Source organism: Balaenoptera ricei, chromosome 16, assembly GCF_028023285.1.
Source record: "Balaenoptera ricei isolate mBalRic1 chromosome 16, mBalRic1.hap2, whole genome shotgun sequence".
In the NCBI taxonomy this organism is placed as follows: domain Eukaryota; kingdom Metazoa; phylum Chordata; class Mammalia; order Artiodactyla; family Balaenopteridae; genus Balaenoptera; species Balaenoptera ricei.
In genome coordinates this window covers 30,754,058-30,776,624 of record NC_082654.1, presented here as the reverse complement: position 1 = coordinate 30,776,624, position 22,567 = coordinate 30,754,058, and the positions used below count along the sequence as shown (strand labels likewise).

Below are 22,567 nucleotides of genomic sequence, written 5' to 3'. Positions count from 1 at the left end.
ATTGATTCCTTCTAGTGTAGTTTTCATTTCAGTTATTGTACTGTTCATCTCTGTTTGTTTGTTCTTTAATTCTTCTAGGTCTTTGTTAAACATTTCTTGCATCTTCTTGATCTTTGCTTCCATTCTTTTTCCGAGGTCCTGGATCATCTTCACTATCATTATTCTGAATTCTTTTTCTGGAAGGTTGCCTATCTCCACTTCATTTAGTTGTTTTTCTGGGGTTTTATCCTGTTTCTTCATCTGATACATAGCCCTCTGCCTTTTCATCTTGTCTATCTTTCTGTGAATGTGGTTTTTGTTCCACAGGCTTGTAGTTGTCATGTGCCTTTTTAATTCAACATTTTTTGTCTGAAATTCATGCATGCTGTTACTGCTATATAGTATTCCATTGTAGGAATAGATCATGATTTAATTATTCATTTTCCAGCCTAAGAAAGTTGGGTTGTTTTCAGTTTTTTTCTTTTACAAACAGTGCTGCTATGAACACTCCCGTTCATAACTGAACACAGATACGCCATGGTATAAATCTAGTAGTGGAATTGCTGGAATTATATGGGATCATGCTAAATTATTTTCCAACAATATAGAATATATATTCTAATGTAATACAGAAGTGTCCTCTTTGCTCTGCAGCTGCTCAATACCTGCTTTGTGAGTCCTTATAATTTTTGCTCATCTAGAGGGTGGTATCTCATCATGTTCCCCCTTGGTTTTCTGGTGTCTTTACCAATGCAGCTATATTTGGCTTTGCTGAGATTGAGGTTAGTTACTCTCTCCTCTTCAGAATCTGTTTCTATGCCAACCTCTATCCTTCTTGCTTATGGCAGAGGATACAAGCTTCCTTCCCTCTCAAACCTGGTCCTTTTCTCTCTCCTTTATGATCCCATTCCTTCCTTGCTTTCCTCTCATCTTCAGCATCCCTCTATTTATGATTTCCAGATTTTTAAAATGAGTAGTGTGGCAGACATATTGGTCACATACCCAGTCACTTGCTATTTTCAACCTCTTCTTCTGGCCTCCCTCCTCCTGTAGAGTCTGAAAATGCCAGAAACTTTCCTGGCTTCCCTTGCAGCTAGAAGTGACCATGTGACCCAGTCTGGCCCATGAGATATAAGGGGACTTCTGGTAGGAGGCTTCTGGGAAATATTTTTGAAGATTAATTTCTCTGGGACAAGGAAGTAAGCTCTCCCCCTTCCTGCCTTCCATGGGTGTTTATATATGAGAACATGATGTTTGGAGTTGCAGCAGCCATCTTGCAACTAGGAGGCAATAAGTCTGAGGATGAGAAACCAGTGTGCTTAGGATGTTGTAGAGAAAGGATGGACAAAGCCTGGGTTCTTGGGGACTTTGCTGAGCCACTGAGCTAATCCTGGCACTCCCCCCCTCCAGACTTCTTGTTATGTTAATTTAATGTCTTTATTGATCAAACCATGTTAGTAGGATAATCTTTTTGCAGCCTAAACATCCTGACTGATAGGGGTGTCTTTGTGTGGATTTCTCCTCTTGATTTTTTTCTGTTTTGTTCACTAGCTCCTTTTGTGCTCCTCCAAATTGCACTCTAAAGATTCAAAATGTAATTCCTGCCACTCCAGTTGCTCTTGAACTTTCTATAATACTTGACACTGTTCATCTATCCTCCAGAGGACTTTGCCTCCTGGGGCTTCTGTGATGCTCCAGAGTCCTGGGTCTCCATCTGCCTTCCTTCTCTTTTATTTTTCTGGAGACCCCGCTGGGATTCCTGCCTTCCTTCTCTTCTTCTTGCACTGACTCCTTCTCACCATGAACTACCCTTGCTGAACACCTGCTACAGACTAGGAGCCAAACTTGGCTCTTTCCAGAGGTCATTTTATTTACTGCTTAAAAATATCCCATGACTTAGGTATTATTATCCCCACTTCACACATATGGAACCTAGGCTCTGAGAGGTTAATTAACTTGCCCAAGTCTACCCAGTTAGTAAGTGACATGGCTGGGATCTGAACGGAGGTATCTTCGACTTTAGTTGTACCACCTTGCCCAAGGCTAGACAGACAGGTCCCTTTCTCATAGCTCTCTGTATCCCCTTTCCCAAGGTCAAGTGACCCATTCTTATGGCATCAACTATACTTTTATAGAGAGACCTCTCAAGTCTTAAGCTATAGTCTTGCACTATCTCCTTGGTCCTAAAAAAATCACTGAAGCTTCTCCTATCATTTTCATCTGACATGTATAGAGTTACCTAATCTGCCTTTGTGATTTCTGACCATGGCATCTCCCAGTCACGGAGATGGATGGACAGTCCTGCATCCTCTTTGTTTCCCCCTCCCTTCCTCACCTCATGTATTCAGTCAGAAGCAGCAGCCTATAATGACTTCATTTAAAATGTTTCTTGAATTTGTCCCTTTGCCCTCATTCCTGGGCAGTGACCCATGCCCATCTGGTGTAGCACAATAGTTTCCTTCCTGCTCTTCCTGCTTCAGCCCCTCCCTTCTCATCCACCCCTGGGATGCTCCCGGGTGACCCATTCTGGTACATTGCTTTCCTTATGCCCCTCACTGTTTTGGCTCCCTCGCAGACTCCCCACTTCCTCGCTTTCATGGCTGTTCATTATCTGGCTCAAGCCTTGTTTCTCTACAGAGTAGTTCAAATCAGCCAGCGTGGTCTGCTGTTTCAGATATACCTTCCCCTTCCTTAACTTCCAGCTGCCCATTTGTCCAACCCTGCCTTACCTCCTCCTCTAAGTGTCAAACGCCTTGTCTTTCAGAAATCACCTCTGGTCCCTTGGGCCAGGGGAAGACTCCAGTCATCAGACCACTGGGGTCTCTGCCTCCTCAGATTTCCCATAACACTCACTGCCTGAATGTGTCACTGGGGCACCTGTCAGTTGCTCACTGTGTCATGGTGCCTAAGCCGGGTTTCCCAAACAAGACTGTAAAATCCTTTATGATTGGAACCATGCCTCTCCTTGCCTGAGGCTCAATGTCTGGGGACTGAATGGAGACAGTCCCTTTCCTGTAAGTCAGCCCACCTCCTGTACAAACATTGATTGAGCATCTACTATATTCCAGGTACTATTCTGAACACTGAGAATGCAGCTGAGGAGACAAAGTTCCTGCCCTCAAGGGGCTTATGGTCTAATAAGAAAGACAGATAAATACATTTTAGAAAGAGTGATTGTTTTGTAGGGCAAGTATAAGGTGCTCATAGTAGGGGCACCTAACCATGACTAAAGTGCCAGGGAAGGCTTCCCCAAAAAAGTAAATTTTATTTTTTGTTTTAGCTTTTACAGGGCTCAATTTTTTATTATTAGAATCAACAAAGAATAACATTTCAATAAATATAATCAGAATAAACAAAATGCAGGGAAAAAGAAAATAAAAAGTCTATTACCCAAGGAAGTGAATTTTAAATTGGAACCTGAAGAGATTTATCCAGATGAAGAGGAGGGAAAGAACATTCCAGGCAGAGCACAGATGAAGGTTCAGAAGTGATGCAGAATGTAGCACATTTGAGGGACTGAAAAATAAAAGTCACGCATGGCTGTGGTTGGCATGGAGAGTGTAAAGAGAGAGATGGTGGAAAGGGCTGGGAGGGATAAGCAGGGGGCCACATGGGCTGGACCCAGGAGAAATAAGAGCCAGGGTGTTGTGGCCTTGGTGAAGAGAGTGTGATACTTTTTAAGGAAGGAAGCTATAGATACAGGGAAATATCAGGGGGCACAGAAGGAGGACTAGATGACAAGGAGGCAGGGAATGGTGAATTGGCTGGCAGCATTCTGAAGAGTGTGGAAACATTCCAATCACTGGAACCTGCCCTGTGACCTGGCCAGTGGTCAGGAATTCCAAAAGCTCTATAGGAGTCTACCAGCCAAAGCATGATGCAATCAAAGCCATGAGAAGGTGTGTATAAAGCCCTGTGGTGGAGGGGGATGCTTCAAGAAAGCCCTCCTGGGACTGGTGGGCTTGGAGATGCATCTAAAAGGTGGGATTCATAGTGCTGAGTGGGTGGGCTCAGGACAGTATTTTCTCCTTCCTGCCAGTGCCCCGTGCCAGCCTTTGGCTAATGACCTCTGGCTCGGGGCTCACAGTGGCTGTTACCCTGGAGGAAGCGCCTCTGCTTCTCCTTCCACAGCAGGAGCTGTCCTTGGGAGGATGGCGTGGGCAAAGACCACTTCCTTGACACCTACTTCCTCCCCAGGCTCTACCAGCCTCAGCAGATAGCTACTTTCTCTCCAAGGCAATTGGACCAGTTTGTCCAAACATGCATAGCCAATAAGTGGCTCTGAACTGAGGTCTTTATCTATTGTAGCACCTCCCCCACTGTCCAGAATAATTTTGTATCATCCACAAAATAAAATTTTCATTTATATTTATTCCTTCCCAAAGAACAAATCAGATGTAAAATGATCAGTTCTAACACTATCTCAGAGAAACCCTGCTTCTTTCTCTTCGTCTTCCAGAGAATTTTGCTTTAATTAATTCAACAAATTTATTGTCAGACATTATTCCAGGCATTTGGGATACATCAGTGAACATAGCAAAGACCACTGCCTAAGCTTACAATTTAGCAGGCAAGACAAACAGAAGACATGATGAGTAGATATATTGTTTGCTAGCAAAGGTGATGAATGCAATGGAAACAGAACAAGAAGGGGAACAAAATAAAGAAGTTTTTTTAATTCCCACGAGCCAACTTACCTTAGTGGGCAGGAGGATAGAGAGAATGAGAGAGAAGGAGGAGATAGGACAGGGCTTCGGTTTTTTGTTTTGTTTTTTTTTTAATGTGGATCTATTTTATTTAATTTATTTTTTGTAGGTATTCTATTTTCTATTGAGGTATAGTTGATTTACAATATTATACTAATTTCAAGTATACAACATATTGATTCAAAAAATTTTAGATTATACTCCATTTAAAATTTTTATAAAATATTGGCTATATTTCTTGTGCTGTACAATATATCCTGTAGCTTTCTTATTTTATACATAGTAGTTTGTGTAAAAAACTCTTAATCCCCTATGCCTATTATGCCCCTCTCCCCTTTCCTCTCCCCATTGGTAACCACTGGTTTGTTCTCTATATCTGTGAGTTGATTTCTGTTTGTTTTTTTAATAAATGTATTTATTTATTTATTTATTTTTGGCTGCATTGGGTCTTTGTTGCTGAGCTCGGGCTTTTCTCTAGTTGCGGTGAGCGGGGGCTACTCTTCCTTGCAGTGTGTGGGCTTCTCATGGCAGTGGCTTCTCTTGTTGCAGAGCATGGGCTCTAGGCGTGAGGGCTTCAGTAGTTGTGGCCTGCAGAGTCTAGAGCGCAGGCTCAGTAGTTGTGGCGCTCGGGCTTATTTGCTCTGCGGCATGTGGGATCTTCCCGGACCAGGGCTTGAACCCGGGTCCCCTGTATTGGCAGGTGGATTCTTAACCACTGCACCACCAGGGAAGTCCCTGATTTCTGTTTTGTTATATTCATTCATTTGTTTTAGTTTTTAGTTTCTAGTATAGGTGATAACATATGGTATTTGTCTTTCTCTGTCTGACTTATTTCACTAATCATAATACTCCCTGGGTCCAGCCACGGCAATATTTCATTCTTTTTTATGGCTGAGCAGTATTCCATTGTATATGTATGCCACATCTTCTTTATCCATTCACCTGTTGATGGGCACTTAGGTTGCTTCCATATCTTGGCTCTTGTAAATAATGCTGCTATGAACATTGGGGTGCATGTATCTTTTCAAATTAGTGCTTTGTTTTCTTCAGATATATACCCTGGAGTGGAATTGCTGGATTATATGGTAGTTCTATTTTTAGTCTTTTGTGGAACCTCCATACAGCTTTCCATGGTGGCTGCAGGACAGGGCTTCTGTTTTTCGCTATAAACCCTTGTCCCTGGTTGGAATTTTAAACTAATTGCATGTATTACTTTGATAAAAATAAAAATTAAGTTCAAATAGTGCTGTAATTATATTGGTGTGTGAGGGTAGCAGGGTGAACTAAGTTCTCTTTTGTCACTGCAGAAAACAGGACAAGGTTTCTAAAGTTAATAAATCAAGAAAGAGAACTGCAGGCATATCATTTAGCAAAGTAAACTTCTGAAAAATCAGAATTCAAAGCAGAAATATCTAAAAGAGTGAAAAGTCATTTCTTCCGAAGAAATGACTAGAGGTAGGAAGGTGTAAGATAGAGTAGGCAGGGGACTCTTGCCTTTTATTATAAGCCTTTCAGTATGTTTGGATTTTTAAAATTATAGTCATGTGTTACTTTCACAAATAATAAAAAAAACCGCATCCTACTGAGCCCTGGGAAGTCCACAGAGGGGTGTCTTGGGGGCTTCTATAGGGCGTGAGGGGGTGGGAGAGTAGGTAAGTTCTGCCCCCTTTCATGCAAATCCACTTTCTTTGATTTTTTTTATACCTGACTTTCATGCAAGGTTTTGTTTGAACAAAAGTTTCTGCAGCTGAAATTGGTTTGAGCTCCATGATCCCTTTCGGCTCTCATAATTAACGATCCTTTATAAGCATCTATTACCCTTATGCTTATGCCTATGTACTTCCTCAAAGAATTTCCATCACTTAGAAGCCTTGCAGTCTCACCCCAGTTGGCTATGGTTTGAAGTGACTGGTGAGTTCGTTGCCAGTTTGCTTGGTATGGAGGTGAGGCCTTGCAGTCGATAACTGCTCCTGCAGAGGACCTCTGGAGCCACTCTCAGAGCAGGGGTTCTTTGGGAATTCTGCCGGGCCTCCAGCACGGTGGCTATCATAATGAGAGGGATGCGCTTTAGCTAATAGTCCCAGTATCTGCGGCGGTTTCTCCTGGGGTAGCTGTGAATTCTTATAGAAACTTGCCTCCCACTCCACGTCCTGTAAAAGAGAAAGGAAGAGAGAGAGAGGGAGAGAGAGAGAGATGGAGAGAGGCTATGAACGAAAAAAGGGAGGCAACCCCCCATGAGCTTAGTCACCTCCTAGTGACTCCACCTACAGACATGTGTCATGGTCTGCCTGCTCTGATACTATTTTTAGGGCAGGTCCCTTCCATTCATGTTTCTAGGGCCTTTGCAATCATCCCTGTTGCTGCCTGGCAGCTGCTTTCCTGAGTTTGAAGTTCCAGAGGTGCTATGTTTCCAGGAAACTTTCATGCCTTCTTGCCTTTTCACACTGTGTTCCTTCATCTGCTGTCCGGGGATATGACACTAATCCTTGAAGTCCAAGCTCAAATGTCATGTAGCTTGTAAAACTTTTTCTGGACCCCAACTCCGAAGAAACTGTCTTCACCTTAACACTTATCACAGAGCCTGGCCATCACTTGATTATAGTTTGGTGTCCTTGAGGGGTTTAAAACATCCCACGGTCATCTTTCTGTCTGGCATACAGTGGGTTTTTAGTGTCTGCTCACTGAATTAAATAAAAGCATGCTTGCTATTATTTTCTGTGCTTTAGGAAAACTGGCTTGGCCTGGAAGAAACTTTGCTGTGGGAGGATCTTTAGCAAGCATCTAAATAAATCTTTTCCCATTGTCCTCTTGAAAGACCAGATTTGGAAGAGTAGGCTACACTTGGAGGGATCCTGTCTGGGGAGGGAGACTTGTTGCCACCAATTTACAGATCAGAGAACTGAGGTTCAGAGAGATTGAGACTTACTGATGATCAGGTAGTGAACAGCAGAAGCCAGAGGTTGAAACCCATGTCATATGACTCCAGGGACACGGTTTCCTACCGCACAGTTCCTCGTAGTCTCCACAGTGTGCTCTGAGATGACACCATTTAAGACTTTTCAGACCACAATTTTCCCCCCAAGCATTCATGCAATTGTTTTCCTTCCAGACCCAAGTGCTGAGAATCTCTATCACCCTCCTGCTTTTTCTTCATTTCCCTGAGATTTGCTAGCTCTTTCCCTGTCTCCCCTGCAGTCTGTAGGAGTTCGTTTCCCTCTCATCTCTTTGCAGGTATCGTGATTTCCAAATCTCTCAGTTGGTTTCTTTTTCTGGCTGTGGTCCTTTCTGGGGAGACTTTCCAATGCAGCCGAAGATTAGAGGATGATAACACTGAATTAGTTAGTGGATCTCCTTTGATGTTATTTTGTGGGCAAACATTAATTTATGACAAAAACATCAAAGAGCTAGGCTCTTGCATACAACTGGTTTGTCCCAAGGCAGCTGGGTAATAATGATCAGTCTGATTAAATCTCAGCATCTTCTCCTGCCTCCAGAGTTAAAGCCCAAATGACTGGAGTGTGGGAACATCCCATCCTGTAGTATCCCATCACAGCCTCAAGTTAGCACAGTATGAAGTTCTCCTCTCTCCGAATGTGGATCTCTCTCCATAGCCTCCCCTTTGATGCCTCCAAGACTTGAGGTCTGTCAAGACTGTTATAACAACCCTGGAGGCAATGTAGTGATAAAAGGCTGGGGCTGTTAATGTCTTTTTCCAGTCAGAGGAGCTGGATATTAGAAGGGATCCTTCATCTTTGCGTGGATGAGCTCAAGGTTCTCTCTAGAGTCCTAGTCCTGTAATTTCAGTGGTAAGGAGAACTCTCCTTGGGCTATACGGGAAGGTGCCAGCACCATGCTTGGCACATAGCAAACTCTCCATACATAATGGTTGAACGTACTTGTTGAGAAAGGTCATGACGCATGAAAGTCTATGGCTAGTTGAAGAGGAATAAGGTGTAGAGCTCAGGTCTTTGCTTACACTACAAAACCTCCTAACCCACTTGTGTCTGTGGCCTTTACTCTGCTTCTTCCACTGTATCTGTGGTGGAAAATTGTCTGTGCTCCTTTCCAGAGCCACCCCTTCCATGTTTGCCCATCCTCTGCTGACCTCTTAAGAGCTTGCTTCTGCAATTAACCCTCTCTTTTCTGAGCCATCAATGTTTCCCTCTCTAGTAGGTTATTCCTATCAGCAAACAGCAAGCTCTAATGTCTCCCGTCTTCGAAGAACCTCCTCGGCTTCTTCTTCTCCCTCAAGCCACCATGCTACTTTTCGCTCTCCTTTACAGCAAAATGTCTCTAAATAGTTGTCTACGCTCCCAGTATCTCTACTTCCTCTCCTCCATTGTGACTCTCAAACCCACTTTAATCAGAATTTCATCCCCATACTCCACTAAAACAGCTCTTATCAAGGTCACCAGTGACCTTGCTGCCAAGTCCAGTGGTCATTTCTCAGTCCTCATGTTATTCTACATGTAAGCAGCACTCCACGCGGATGGTAAGGCTCTGTTACCAGGTTTTTGCTCGGCTCCAGGACATCACTCTCTCTTGGGTCTCCTCCTACTTCATTGGCCACTCTTCTCAGAATCCTTCTGTCTTCCCAACCTGTAAGTAACGAAGTACCCAGGATAGGCTCTTTATTTTATTTTATTTTAAAAATATCTTTATTGGAGTATAATTGCTTTACAAAATTGTGTTAGTTTCTGCTGTATAACAAAGTGAATCTATGTAGCCATACATCCCCATATCCCCTCCCTCTTGCACCTCCCTCCCACCCTCCCTATCCCACCCCTCTAGATCATCACAAAGCATCGAGCTGATCTCCCTGAGTTATGAAGCAGCTTCCCACTAGCCATCCATTTTACATTTGGTAGTGTATATATGTCATTGCTACTCTCTCACTTCGTCCCAGCTTCCCCTTCCAGCTCTGTGTCCTCAAGTCCGTTCTCTACGTCTGCGTCTTTATTCCTGCCCTGCCACTAGGTTCATCAGTACCATTTTTTAAGATTCCATATATATGTGTTAGCATACGGTATTTGTTTTTCTCTTTCTGACTTATTTCACTCTGTATGACAGACTCTAGGTCCATCCACCTCATTACAAATAACTCAGTTTCATTCCTTTTTATGGCTGAGTAATATTCCATTGTATATATGTGCCACATCTTCTTTATTCATTCATCTGTTGATGGACATTTAAGTTGCTTCCATGTCCCAGCTATTGTAAATAGTGCTGCAATGAACATTGTGGTACATGTCTCTTTTTGAATTATGGTTTTCTCAGGGTATATATATGCCCAGTAGTGGGATTGCTGGGTCATGTGGTAATACTATTTTTAGTTTTTTAAGGAACCTCCATACTGTTCTCTGTAGTGGCTGTATCAGTTTACATCAGGATCAGTTCTTAAACATTTTTTTCTAGCTATACTCACTTCCTAGATAATTTCATCTAGACCCATGGTTTTAAATACCATTCACATACTGATGACTCCTGAAGTTATATTTCCAGCCCTCTACCTCTCCCCTGAACCCCAACTTCCTACTCTACTAAGGTGTATAACGTGCATATCAAACTTCCATCCTAAATCAACTAAGCACATCCAAACTCTGTATTCCCCATTCCTACTCAGCCCTTAGTCTTCCTCCCTCAGTAAATAGCAACTCCTTTCTTCCAGTGGCTGAGACTTCAAAACTCGGAATCATCTTTAACTCTCTTTCATACTGCAACCTCAATCTATCTATAGGTCCTTTCAGCGTTACCTCCAAGTTGTATCTAGAGTCTGGCCACTTCTCACCCCACTGCTCCTACCCTAATCTAAGCCACCACCGTATCTCGCCTGGACTACTCTAACAGCCTCCTAATTGGCCTCACTGCTTCTATCCTTGCCTCCCTGCCAACCCTAGCATCCAGAGTAATCTTCTAAAAACTACAATTAGATAATACCACGCCTCTACTCTAAATCTTCTAAGGCTTGCCATCTCACTTTCTGAGTGGAATCCAAAATCCTTATGAGGGCCTACAAGTCATATAAAACCTGGCTCCTGCTACCTCTCTGATTTCAGCTCCCATCTCTCTTCCCCTGGCCCACTCCAGTCTAGCTACACTGGTCTCCCTGCTATTCTTTGAACACGCCAAGCCCACTCCTTTCTCGGAGCCCTTGTACTCTGTCCTCTAAGCTTTGTCACTCTTCCCTCACATACCTGCATGTTAAATTCTCTCACTTCCTTCAGGCCTCTGCCCAAATTTCACCTTAACAAAAAAACTTGCCCTGACTATTTTTTCTGAAATACCCCCTCCCCCCGTCTCTCTCTCTCATTACCATGCTTTACTTTACTTCTTAGTGATGATTACAACTTGACATATTTTATACTATTTGCTAATCTGTTATTGATTGTTACCCCACTGATATACATTCAATAAGAACAAAGTCTTTGTGCATTTAGTCGTCGCTGTATCCCAAGCTCCTAGAAAAGTGTCTGATACATAGTAGGTGTTCAACAAGTATACATTGAATGAATGGATTGGTTGAATGCACTCATCCAGATGTCTTGTCTTCAAGTGAAGAGAGTGGTTTCCAGATAGTTGTCTAATTCATATGATCAAAACCACGTGTGAGGAACTGGGAGAGGTGTACATGGAGATCATCAGATGTGCATTTATTTATTACCAGAGACCACCATGGGATTCACAGATATTTTCAGGTTGCTCCTTGATGCCAAATCATTTGCTGGACTATAAGGTGAAATGAAAATCTGCCTTTAACTTCTTTGGCATGTCATTATCCTTGGGGACTCAGTGTGTTCATCTGTGAAATAGGCAGTTGGAGATGTGGGTATATTCTGCCAATTTATAGTCTACAGTGTGCTGGAGGGAGGCGGTTCAGCTGGGAGGATCAACCACACACGCTCTGGAGCTTGACTGGCTGTGCTTGAATCCTGCCTCTGTTCCTTACAGGCCACACGACCTTAGGTAACTCACTCAGTTTCCTCATTTGTAAAGTGGGAATAATAAAATGATAATAATAGCATTTAGTTCAAAGAGTAATTGTGAGGATTATATAAGATAATACATGTAGAGCATGTAGGATATGGTCTGGCACACAAGTGCTCAATAAATGTTAACTATTAAAAATGAGATGTTCTGGGGGAAGTTCTGAGGGGTCATTGCTATTAATGTGTTTTAGGGGCAATAAGCTATCCTAGAATATTAGATGATATGGAATCTTTAAAAGTGTGATAATAGGTTTTGCTAAGATGTATGTGGGTCATTGGCTTGGAGGAAAAGGGAACATACATTCCTGGCTCTGTACTCTGCATTGTGTGTAACTCTGGCTATGAAACCCTAAAAGATGGACCAAATTATCCTTGGGTTGTGATCAAGCATGAGAAATTTCCACCCTGAGGAAAAATATTTGAAGGTTGCAAAATGAATGCTGGATTTGGTATCCCATGATGATGATAGTGAAAAAGACACTTGAGGGAAGCTGTGAAAAATTTGGTATGACCAAATACATCGATATCAAGAAAATGAAGAGCATTGAGCAAAAGTCACGTGGAAGGAAAACCTGAGGAATACCACTCTACATGAATGTAAATACTGCTTATAAGAAATCTGAAGAATCTTATAAAAGCCAGCTCTGTGGAGATTCCCCCAAGAGCAGGTTGGAGAAATAATGACCATATCAAGCCTATCAGAGACCAGGGTGGCTGTATTTTGTGCTGGAAAACAATATTTCCATAAGACCAGCAAGTTGGTGTCTCTGAGTGAGAAAACTTGGAAGACTGTAGGTAAGCCAGGACGAAGATAATAAGTATGATAGTGGGAGCTTTCCTGTCAACAGTTTTGATCATGTGAAACGAAATGGTGGCATCAAAATAGAAACTTCTCTCCCTTTAAAGCTATAGATAAAATTTGAAAATACATATCTATAGGTTTATAGATAAAATATGGACTTTTCTGCTTCTGTGGACCATATATATGAGAAAATGTGCAACACTAAAGAAAAATCTTTCAACATGCTGTGGCTAGTATGAGTATCATCTTTGTGGCTATCTTCAGTAACACTGATAATTTCCAGTAAATCTTGTGTTTGCAATAATGAAAAAAATGTGATAATAATATTGTGATTAGGTAGGAGAATGCCCTTATTCTTAGGAGATACATGGTGAAGTACTTAAGAATAAACCCTCACAATGTCTGTCACTTACTTTCTAATAATCTAGCCAAATATATCTCTATGTTTCTGTGTCTATCTATCTATCAAGCAAATGTGACAAAATGTTAACAACTGTTGAAGCTAGGTGGATAGTATAGTTTATTGTACTATTCTTTCAATGTTTCTGTATGTTTGAAATTTTCAAAATAAAAGGTTGAGGAAAAAGAAAGATCCCTAGAAATAGTCTAGTGAAGTCCAACACTCATTTTACAGAAAGAAGGTCAGGTGTGAAGTATTTACCTAAGGTCATGCTGCCTGAGGCAGGACCCAGGTCTGCTGGCTGCCCGTGGCTCCCTGTGTGTGGGTTGCCCCTGTTGACCCTTAGGCAGCTGTGAGCTGTGGAGGAACATATACCCAGCTTCCCCTCAGAGACCAAGGGGTGTATGGGTGTGTGAAAGGGCACCTGTGTTGGTAGTTCCTTTTTGTTTATTAAGCAAATAGATAGGTCATCTGGTAGAAAGGTGTGATGTCGAAAATGTGAAAGAGGCACCAGAGCCAGACCTGCCATCCTTAGAGAGTGGGCATACCCACTTGGCACCATCTGCTTGTGGTTTTTGATTGGTGATGGTGGTGTGTATGTCAACTCTGGGATTTCAGAGGAGAGAGGGAAGAGTAAGGGTTGGGGGCAGGGCCAGGAAAAGCAGCAAGGAGAGGCTGGCTTCAGTTCTGGAGCTCCCTGAAAGAAGGGACCCCAGGGTATCTCTGGGGATGAAACAAGGGTACATATTTAAAGAAAGGAGATGATTCTCTGCGGTCTGCAGCAGCCTCCTCTAGCTAATAGGGTTCAAGGCAGTGAAAAGGAGAGGGGGAGAGGAGGGAACGTCCATGCAAGCCTCGAGAGGGGGCCACAGAGAAGAAACGGAAGAGAAAGAAGAAAACAAACACAGACGAGGCAGCCTGGGCCACGATGGGGGAGGGGTTTGGAAGAAGGGTGTTGGAAAGGTAAAGAGCCCGCACCTGGGGGCCTGCGAACGAGTCGAGGACCCTCAGCCTTGGCAGGCTGGACTGTCTTTCCCCAGAACGGTCCTGCCTCTCTCTCCTCCGAGTCTGCAAGTCCCTGGAGGCCTCGGTAGCGAGCGCCGAGGTCCTGGCTCTCTTACTAGGGGGAGGGGCAGGCAGGAGAGGCGGGGCCTCCGGGCCGGGCAGGAGCGGAGCTTCTGGCCGCGGGCGGGGCTCCTCTCCGGCGGGCGGGCGCCGGAGTCCGGGGCCGCCGCTTTCCCCACCCGATCTGCCGAGGCGCCTGGCCCCTCCTCCCCCCCCCACCCCCCGCCGCCCCCACGCCCGCCGCCCCTGTTAAAGATAAACCGGGCCGTTGCGTGCAAGAGCAGCGGCAACCAGCGATCGGGCCCGGAAGAGCCTCGGGTGAGGCTTCGCCTCTCCGGCCCGGCGCCCTTATCAGCACCGCGGAGAGCACAGTGACCGTCTCCAGGACCTAGGCGCCCGCCCGCCCAGCAGCCCACGGGCGCACGGGTCTGCGGCGTCCGCATCAGCACCGCGGACAGCGCCCCGGGCCCCGCCTCGTTGCCGCCAGCCCACCTGCTCCCCGAGTCAGCACGGCGGACACCCCGCCTCGACGGGCCCCGCAGCTGCTCGGCGCTGTCAGCGCCCCCGGAACATGGCCACTGAGGTAGGGAGCGAGCACCGGCCCGCAGGCAGTGCCCGGCTGCTGTGGGAACAGATCCCCGCTAGGGGCGGGGAAGGAAGACAGAGGGTGGGGTAGGATGGGATGGGGTGGTTTCCCGGATGGGGTCCGGAGGGAAGGCGTGGGGGAGGGGCGAAGTGGCAGGGGGGAAGAGAGGGGCTCCTCACTGGAGCTCATTTCACCCCTGGCGTGTCAATCTTCCCCCTCGGAGTCCCGAAGCTGTCCGCACCACTTGTTGGCACTAGTGCCAGGGTTGCTCCCGGGGCCTCAGTTGGGGTTTCCCCTTCCCATGGACTGCAAGTCCTGAAACCACTTCCCTAGAGGGCTGGAGACGAGCCTGAGCCAGTTTTAGGGGAGAGAAGGCGGCTGGCTGCTGTTGCTATGTGGTGCAGCCATCCAGCTTCTGAGCCCAAAAGCCTGGCTAAGGGATGACAGACCTACCTTCACATCCGCATTTCCTCCGCGGGGGCAGGGGGACAGGAGGGGACAAAGAATCCTCAGGTCAAAACCCCAAATGGTTGGTTTTAATGAGCTGCCTGCATCAGTTCAATTTTGCATATTACCCTTTCTTGCTTCTTCACCCCTTTTGAGTTTCCTGTACCAGAAGACCGCATTTCCCTTGTGTCTGATGGGAGGAGCTGCCTTCTTCAGGGTGTGCCTATAGGTGTGTCACCTTCAAGGGACTTGAAAGCTGAACCAAGGACCTATTGACTGAGGGCAGGATCTATGTGCAGTGCTTAAGAGATCAGGAATTACCTCCTCTACCCCCTCATTTCACAAGGGAAATGGAGCTCTTTATATTCCCACTTCATAAGTGGTAAAGCTAATACATGAAGGGGAGGACCTATTTAACACTCACACAGCGTGTCAGCAGCAGAGCTGAAAGTTTCTTCTTTGAATTTTGGAGTGGAACCCAGGACACCAGATTTCCCCAGTTCTGATGTTGACTTTTTTTGTGGTGTTTCCCCATTTCCAACCCAGCTGGAACACAAGCCAGGGGGACAGCGGAGGCTTTTGAATGATCCTATGCAGTGCCTCCGGGCTTCCTGCTGAGCAGCGTGACATCAGTACCAAGTGTCACTGTTGTTATTCTGCTGTCGTCGCCACCACAGAATGAGGTGCAGTTGCTTGGCATCACTCGGCTTTCTGACAAGGCACAGGTTTAGCTAGGAGAGCTCGTCCCTCAGGACCCTGTGAGGGGACAAGCCCTGCGCAGACCCATGGAGCTTGGTTTCTAGGGTGGAGGAATGCAGAGTGCTCAGAAAGTGCCAGAGATACTGAGAAGAGGAGGAAGAACAAAGGAGAAATGGCCAAGGAGCTGGTCACGTTCCAGACAGGGCTGGCAGACTGCAGCAGAGAGGCTGCTGGTGTTGGACAGGAAGGGGAGACTTCAGACACGTGGGCACAGTTGGGCCGGCAGTGTGGGCAGAGAAGGTGGCCACATCTGTGATGAGGCCCATTTGTCCCAGCAAATCTCCCTCTCAGGTCTGCTATGGTTCACAGATTCTAACCAGCAGGCTTACATCTCTAGGTCGAGGCAGTGTTTCCAGGAGGCTGCTGTTAGCCTGCTGTTAGCTCTGCTATAATGCTTCTGCGAATATAGCATTTTCCTGTATACAAAGCACTCTCACACGAGTGATCTTTGAGCCTTAGAGCAACCCTGTGAAGTAGGCAAGGATAGTGTCATTATCCCCAATTAACAGATGAGACAACTGAGGCTCAGAAGCTTGCCTAATCCCTGTGAAGGAGCCAAGGAAGGCATCATTATTCCATTTTACAGATGATGCAACTGGAGTGCTGAGACTTATCCAAGAAAATATGGCTAAAAAGTGGCAGGGCCAGGACTAGAACTTGAGTCTTCTGCCTCCCTGGCCAGTGCTTTGTTTGCTGCATCCAGGTGTATCCAATTAGCCAACTGTGTTGCCCAGTAGAGAGTAGAGGACTAGGGGTCCTGACATAGACTCTGATGGGGGACGGATGCAAAGGAGTTCAGGAAGGTCTGGAGTATGGGGACTCAGGTACCCTGACGGGCCTGGCTGGTTCAGCTTGAGGGCAGAGGGATGGAGGAATGCCCACAGGGTTGAGGGGCCGAGGACAAATATTGCCCATTTCCCAGTTTGGCCTTGGGTGGACTCTGATGGCAGCACAGAGGGAGGAAGCCTTAGCTCTGCCAAGGCCCAGGGCGTTCACATTATCTGGGCTGCAGAGCGAGTCATTTTCCCCAGGCTGTTCTTATTGTTAGGACTGAGTTAAGATTACCAGGAAAAACCTGTTGGGAGAAGGCAAACCTCATGCCAAGCTCCTGTGGCCATCCTCTTAGGATTCTGAATGGGAGGTCCTCAGCTCCAGCAGAAAGTGTTTTGAGAGGAGGAGAGGAGAGAGAGGGAGAGAATTGAGAAAGATTGGATATCCCTGGATCCCTGGATGGAAATCATGGAAACTGGATATTTTCTACTCCTTAATTTCTGTTTAGGAGTTAGCGTTAGGGGAGGGGTGTGTGTGAGGACCTCAGAGAAGGGATGAAGCCTCCTGAGCCATACACTGACCTCATTTGGAAAACTGTAATGAGCCCATTTCCTGCGTGACAAACCTCTGCGAATGTGTGTCATGGGAGCAGGGTCTGCCCCGGAAACCAGTCCAGATGGCCAAGGACAACTGGGAAATGCTTGGCTGGGAGGGGCTTGTCCAAGTGGTGGAGTTTGGCCCCTAAGAGATTTTTTAATGCACCCAAGTAGCATTAGCCAAGAAAGGCACTGGAGGTTTGATCTCTGAGGCATGAAATTAACAAGCAGCAGACAATGGGCTGGGCTGGGGCTCTGGTGCAGCCTGAGAAGGAGGCCCTGCGCCTGGGTTTCCATCCTGAGGCCCGACTCGGCTGCCTGTGACTCATGATGCTCACTCCTCCTCCACACCCCAGCCAGGGAGGATGGTGTTGGCTCATCAGCTGAACCTTCTGATTCTTGAGTTGAGTCTCAGATGCGTCCTCTGGAATTAGTTGGTTTTTAATGAGGATGGAGATGTGGGCCAGATGGGGCCTCCTGTTTGTCTTGGTCCGACCTGCCTGGGAGTGCTCATCTGCACTCCGGTGCTTGCTCCTTCCCACCTCTGCCAACTTGACTCTGTCAAGTGTACAGACCCTAAATGTGAGACCTGGGATACCCACTCTCCTGGCAGCCTCCTTTGCCCTGCCACGCAGTTCAAAAATTGGTGTCAGCAGATCTCACCACTGATTTTCTCTTTCTTCCTCATGCAGTGCCTCTTGGTCCTGTCCTAACTCAGCCGCCAGCAGCTAGGGGATGGTGATGGGAGGGAGGGGAGGGTTGAGGAAGGTGAGAAGTAAGAGGCAGGAGACCCTGCCTTGCCTTAGATCCTACTCTTCACTAACTACAGATGAGTTAAAGTCTTAGAGTCTGTGTGCTCTAAGTAGATCTGGGAAACTTGGGCTCTGGCATATAAAGTGTGTCTGATACCATCCTCTAGCAACTCCTCAAGACCCCACAAACACTCTCCAGGGAGGGAAGAAGATCCCTAGTCATCCAGAGCCAGGACAGTGTTCTAAGGCTCAGGATATTGTTGGGTTTGGAAAGGGTGTTGACCCCTCCCACTCTGGCTACTTGAGAACACATTGATAAAAGCCAAAAGGAAATGGGACGGTACTATGTAAGGTAGCACCCTAAAATCTTAATGGTGTAATAAAATAGAGGCTTATTTCCAGGTGGTTCTCCTCTAGGCAGTGATTCAGGGACCCAGGCTCTCTTCAGCTTGTGGTTCCACTATCTTCAACACATGGCTCTCTTGGTTTCTGTGGGAGGTGAAAAAAAATCACAGAGGAGTGGTGGTCTTTATGAGCCAAGCCTATACATGACATTCATCACTTCCATTCGCATTCCATTCAGTCATATGGCCACACCTAACTGAAAGGGAGGCTGGGAATTAATCTAGCTGTGTGACCAGGAGGAAGAAGTGGCTGTAGTCAACAGCTAGCCAGTCACTAGAGACATATACCTTCATGGTAGCACACAGTATGTGTGCATTCAGTCACAGACAAAGGAGGATATTGGAGGGGAAGCAGCTGAGCCCATTTCAGAATGGCTGAAGCACTGTTCTTTCCTTTTCTTTCCATTCTCACCATTAGTTTTCTTAAGTTAGACCCACTTTAATTTTCCCCTGGAATACTACAAAGATAGTCATCCCTCCACCTGGCCCCCTACCCTAGTCATGCCCATTTCCCATGCACCAATCATGAAGCTACCAGAATGATCCTTCTGGGGCTAGGGGAATCCATCCTCAAGATCGACAGGCTCATGTATGTTGGTTTAGAAGGTCGGAGGAAGGTCACAGCCCCTTCCTTTTCCTTCGAAAATACAACCATATGAAACCTTAATCAGACAGAGCAGACACACTGATGAATAACATTTTTATATTACCAAAGCATTTTTTATTTTTCAAAGCTATCATAGGATCCTACTAAATGTCAAGGGGACTCCTTCAATTAAAACCTTGATTAGGGGAATCAAGGACTATAGGAGCACTTATACATTATTTCATCCAATCACAATACTTTAGGATCACACTCTTCCATAGAGCAAAATTCACTTGGATTTAGGAAAGTCTTGTTAGCACCATCCCAGGACCTTGATCTACCTATCATCTGATCCTACTACCACACTGAAAACCTTTCTCTCTTTACTTATTCTTCCCCCAGCTCTTAAGCAATTTAAGTATCTTCTATCTTAAACCCTCCGCTCTAGTAGGAACTTGTCAAGCTCTTTGTGATCTAACCCTTGCCTTCTCTATACTCTCATCATCTACTGCTCTTATCTGCTCTGCAAACCAACTTCAGTCTTGCTGAAATCTGCCTCCAGTCATTAGAGTAGACCTTGTTCTCTGCTGTCTCCGTTATTTTGCACAATCTCCTCCCTCTGGGTTGCCTTTTCTTCCCTCCCTCACCCCCCCTCCCCGCCCACCCCCCACCGCTGGTAGCTCCTTTATGACTCCACACAGACCTCAGGGAGCCTTTTCTGAGAAAGCGTTTCTGGGGGAGATGCTACTTCTGGGCAGCATTTATCACAGTCTGATTCATTGTATATTTACTTGTCTTCCTCCCTGGGGCTCACAGACTGTCTTTTGCTCAGCATCCCCAGAGCCTGGCAATAGTAGGGACTCAGTAAATGAAAGCTGAGTGACTGAATGGATTCACCTTAATTACACAGGATGAACTGGCTGTGTTCACTCTGCCTTTGGGGCTTGGGCTCCACGTGGTTCCAATGTCTGGAATATTTCACCCAGTGGGAAGCTTGTCTCGAATGTGGGTGATGGAGGCTGGAAGTGGAAGAAAGAGGCCCTGTTCTTCTGTGGAATTGAGCCCACTTCTCTGAAATGCTAGAGTCTGTGTCAACGTCAAGTTTGCAGGTGTGGACAAGGGACAGAAGTCACCCCACTCCTTCCTACCAGGGCAGGAGATTTCTTCATTTTCTGGCTTCAGCCCACTTTATCCACAATTTTCTCTGGGAAATTTGGATGACCGTGGGCCCCTTCTTTCCTGTGATGAGAAGTGCTGGACGTGGAAACAATCTGTGGTGTCTCTGACTTAAGCCATAACCTGGCCTGAACCCCAGTCTCCCTCTGAGTTCATGGGCGCATCACATCTTCCTTTGCCCCACAAGCTCCCCTCCCCCAACCCTGTCAGCTCTACTAGGCGGGATGGGTCCGAGGCATCAGTCTTGTCCAGTGCTGGGGTCCCCAAGCCACAGCCTGACAAGCTGTGAACATTTGATACTTGCTGAATGAATGAAAGAGTGAAAGACCCCACCATGCATGTGTGTGTGCGTGTGTGTGTGTGTGTGTGTGTGTGTGTGTGTGAGAGAGAGAGAGAGAGAGAGAGGATCTGGGCCAGCCACCAGGAAGTGTTTTCCTCTCGTTAAAATTTGTTCCTGGCTCTGTTGGTGGTTCCAGAACCTCTCACTTTGGCTCAGCTTTGGCCCTGCTTCAGGCTTTTTCTAGATCTTTTTGGGATAGCTAGAGGCATCTTCTGGAGTAAACTCAACAAGCCTGCTTCCCGCAACCTTCCTTGAACATTTGTGGGATGGACAAGTTGTCCTGGTTTGCTGGGAACTTTCCTGATTTTAGCAATGAAAGGCCCACACCCCAATAAACCCCTCAGTCTTGGACAAACCTAGAAGGATGATCACCTTGAGTGTGTGTCTCCTGAACGTCTCCCCAGGTCCACAATCTGCAGGAGCTCCGGCGAAGTGCCTCGCTGGCCACCAAGGTCTTTATCCAGAGAGACTACAGCGATGGGACCATCTGTCAGTTCCAGACCAAATTCCCCCCAGAGCTGGACAGCCGGGTAAGGATGTCTTTTCCTAAAGTTGGATCATAGACTATGATGGAACTGAGGGGCTTATTAGAATACGTATATTTTTCCGGGAAAAAAATAGTATAGGAAACAATTTGCTCAGCCACTTCAAGTGGAAGAACTAAAAAATGTCCCTAACACTGTCTTGCTGTCACCTCCTAGAAAGTTAGAGCTGAAACACCTCAGAGATTTTCTAGTTCAGTGGCTCTCAAATTTCAGAGAATCACCTAGAGAGCTTGTCAAACAAATGCAAATTCCTGGCTCTTATTGGAATTTGCTTATTGGATGATACTAGGTGTCATCAGAGATGCTGACTCAGTTGCAGGACTGGGTTCAGGAATCTCTTTTTAGAAACACTTCTCAACCCCAGCTGTGCATTAGAATTTCCTGGGGAGCTTAAAAAAATTCCCAATGCCCAGACCACACCCAAGATCAATTAAATCAGAGTGTCTGGGACTGGGGCCCAGGAATCAGCATTGCTTTAAATTTCCCTGGGTGGTTCCCCTGTGCGTCTGGGGCTGAGGATCTTAATTTTTAACGAGGAATCCCCGGGTGATGTGGAACTGGGTGATTCACAGATCCCACTTTGAGAATCTCTGGTCTCCTAGTACAGTGATTCTCATACTGGGCTGCCCGTTAGAATCACCCGGGAGCTTTTGAAAAAACCTTGCAGGGCGTCAGCTTGGGTAGAATAGGACAGTGGTAGTCTTTGCTGCTCGGACCCGCCCTCTCGCTTCTCAGACCATTTGAATCAGAATCTCCTGGAGGCGAGACCTGAGTATGCCTATGTTTCAAAAGCTGCTCAGGTGATTTTAGTGTGTACCACAATTGAGAACACCTACGCCCTTGAACCAAAACTGTGGTCTGTGGACAGGCAACGTCAACGTCCCCTGGAAACACAGAATCTCAGGCTCCACCCTGGATCTACTGACTCAGAATTTGCATTTTAACCAGATTCTGAAGTTATTCATATGTGCATAAAAGCTTGAGAAGCATTGCATTAGTTCATCCTCTCATTTAAGAGAGGAAACTCAGGGCCAGGAAGAGGAAGTGACGTGCCAAACTGACTGAGGGCCGAAAGGGCCTTGGCGTCCGACTCTCTGCTTTTTCACAGGACTCCTGTTTCCTTAGTGGGTATAGATAAAACTGGGTGCCTGGGTGATCAGAGTCTTGGCAGGGAAAGCTTAGAGACCTGGAGGAAGGGCTGGAGGGTGCTTTTCCCTCCTTCTCCCCACCTCGGACAGAGGGGAGAGCCTGATGCTCCCTCACAGGGTCTGCTGGTGGCATCAGAGGCCGTCAGCCAAGGGCTCTGCCCACAGCCTCCCGCTCCAGCTCAGCTACTTGGTTGTTTCATGGGCCAGTGACCCCCTGCAAGGCATCAGCTCCTTCTGCTGAGTTTTGCTCCTGGTCCTGGGTGTATATAGCCCTCATCCCAGGCCTCCTTAGAACTGGCCTGGGGTTGGGGGAGGGCAGAAGAAGGACCATGACCTTTCATTCAGCAGCCCAGGCAGATTTGAATGAGTTTGGGAGGGTGGGGCAGGGGTGGCCTTTGCTGATCTGACCCCTAAACAGCTTTTGGGGAGCCGTGTAGATCTCCTCGTCTTAGCATGCCTCTCCTTTGGGGCGGGGGTGATCCCTGAGATACAGCAGCAGGGCTTGGGTCCCAGACAGGA

At 46.3% G+C, this 22,567-nt stretch overlaps 1 protein-coding gene across 5 annotated transcripts in view; it reads left to right on the top strand.

Moving 5' to 3' along the window:
* The window catches only part of ZFYVE27 (zinc finger FYVE-type containing 27), a 124,019-nt gene that overhangs the window by 99,020 nt on the left and 2,432 nt on the right, over nt 1-22,567 (top strand). For all 5 annotated transcript variants that reach the window (XM_059900418.1, XM_059900415.1, XM_059900416.1 and 2 more), the window contains one exon: nt 20,760-20,885. In XM_059900418.1, coding sequence (XP_059756401.1) covers nt 20,760-20,885 — 126 coding nt within the window. The remainder of the gene's footprint in view (nt 1-20,759; nt 20,886-22,567) is intronic.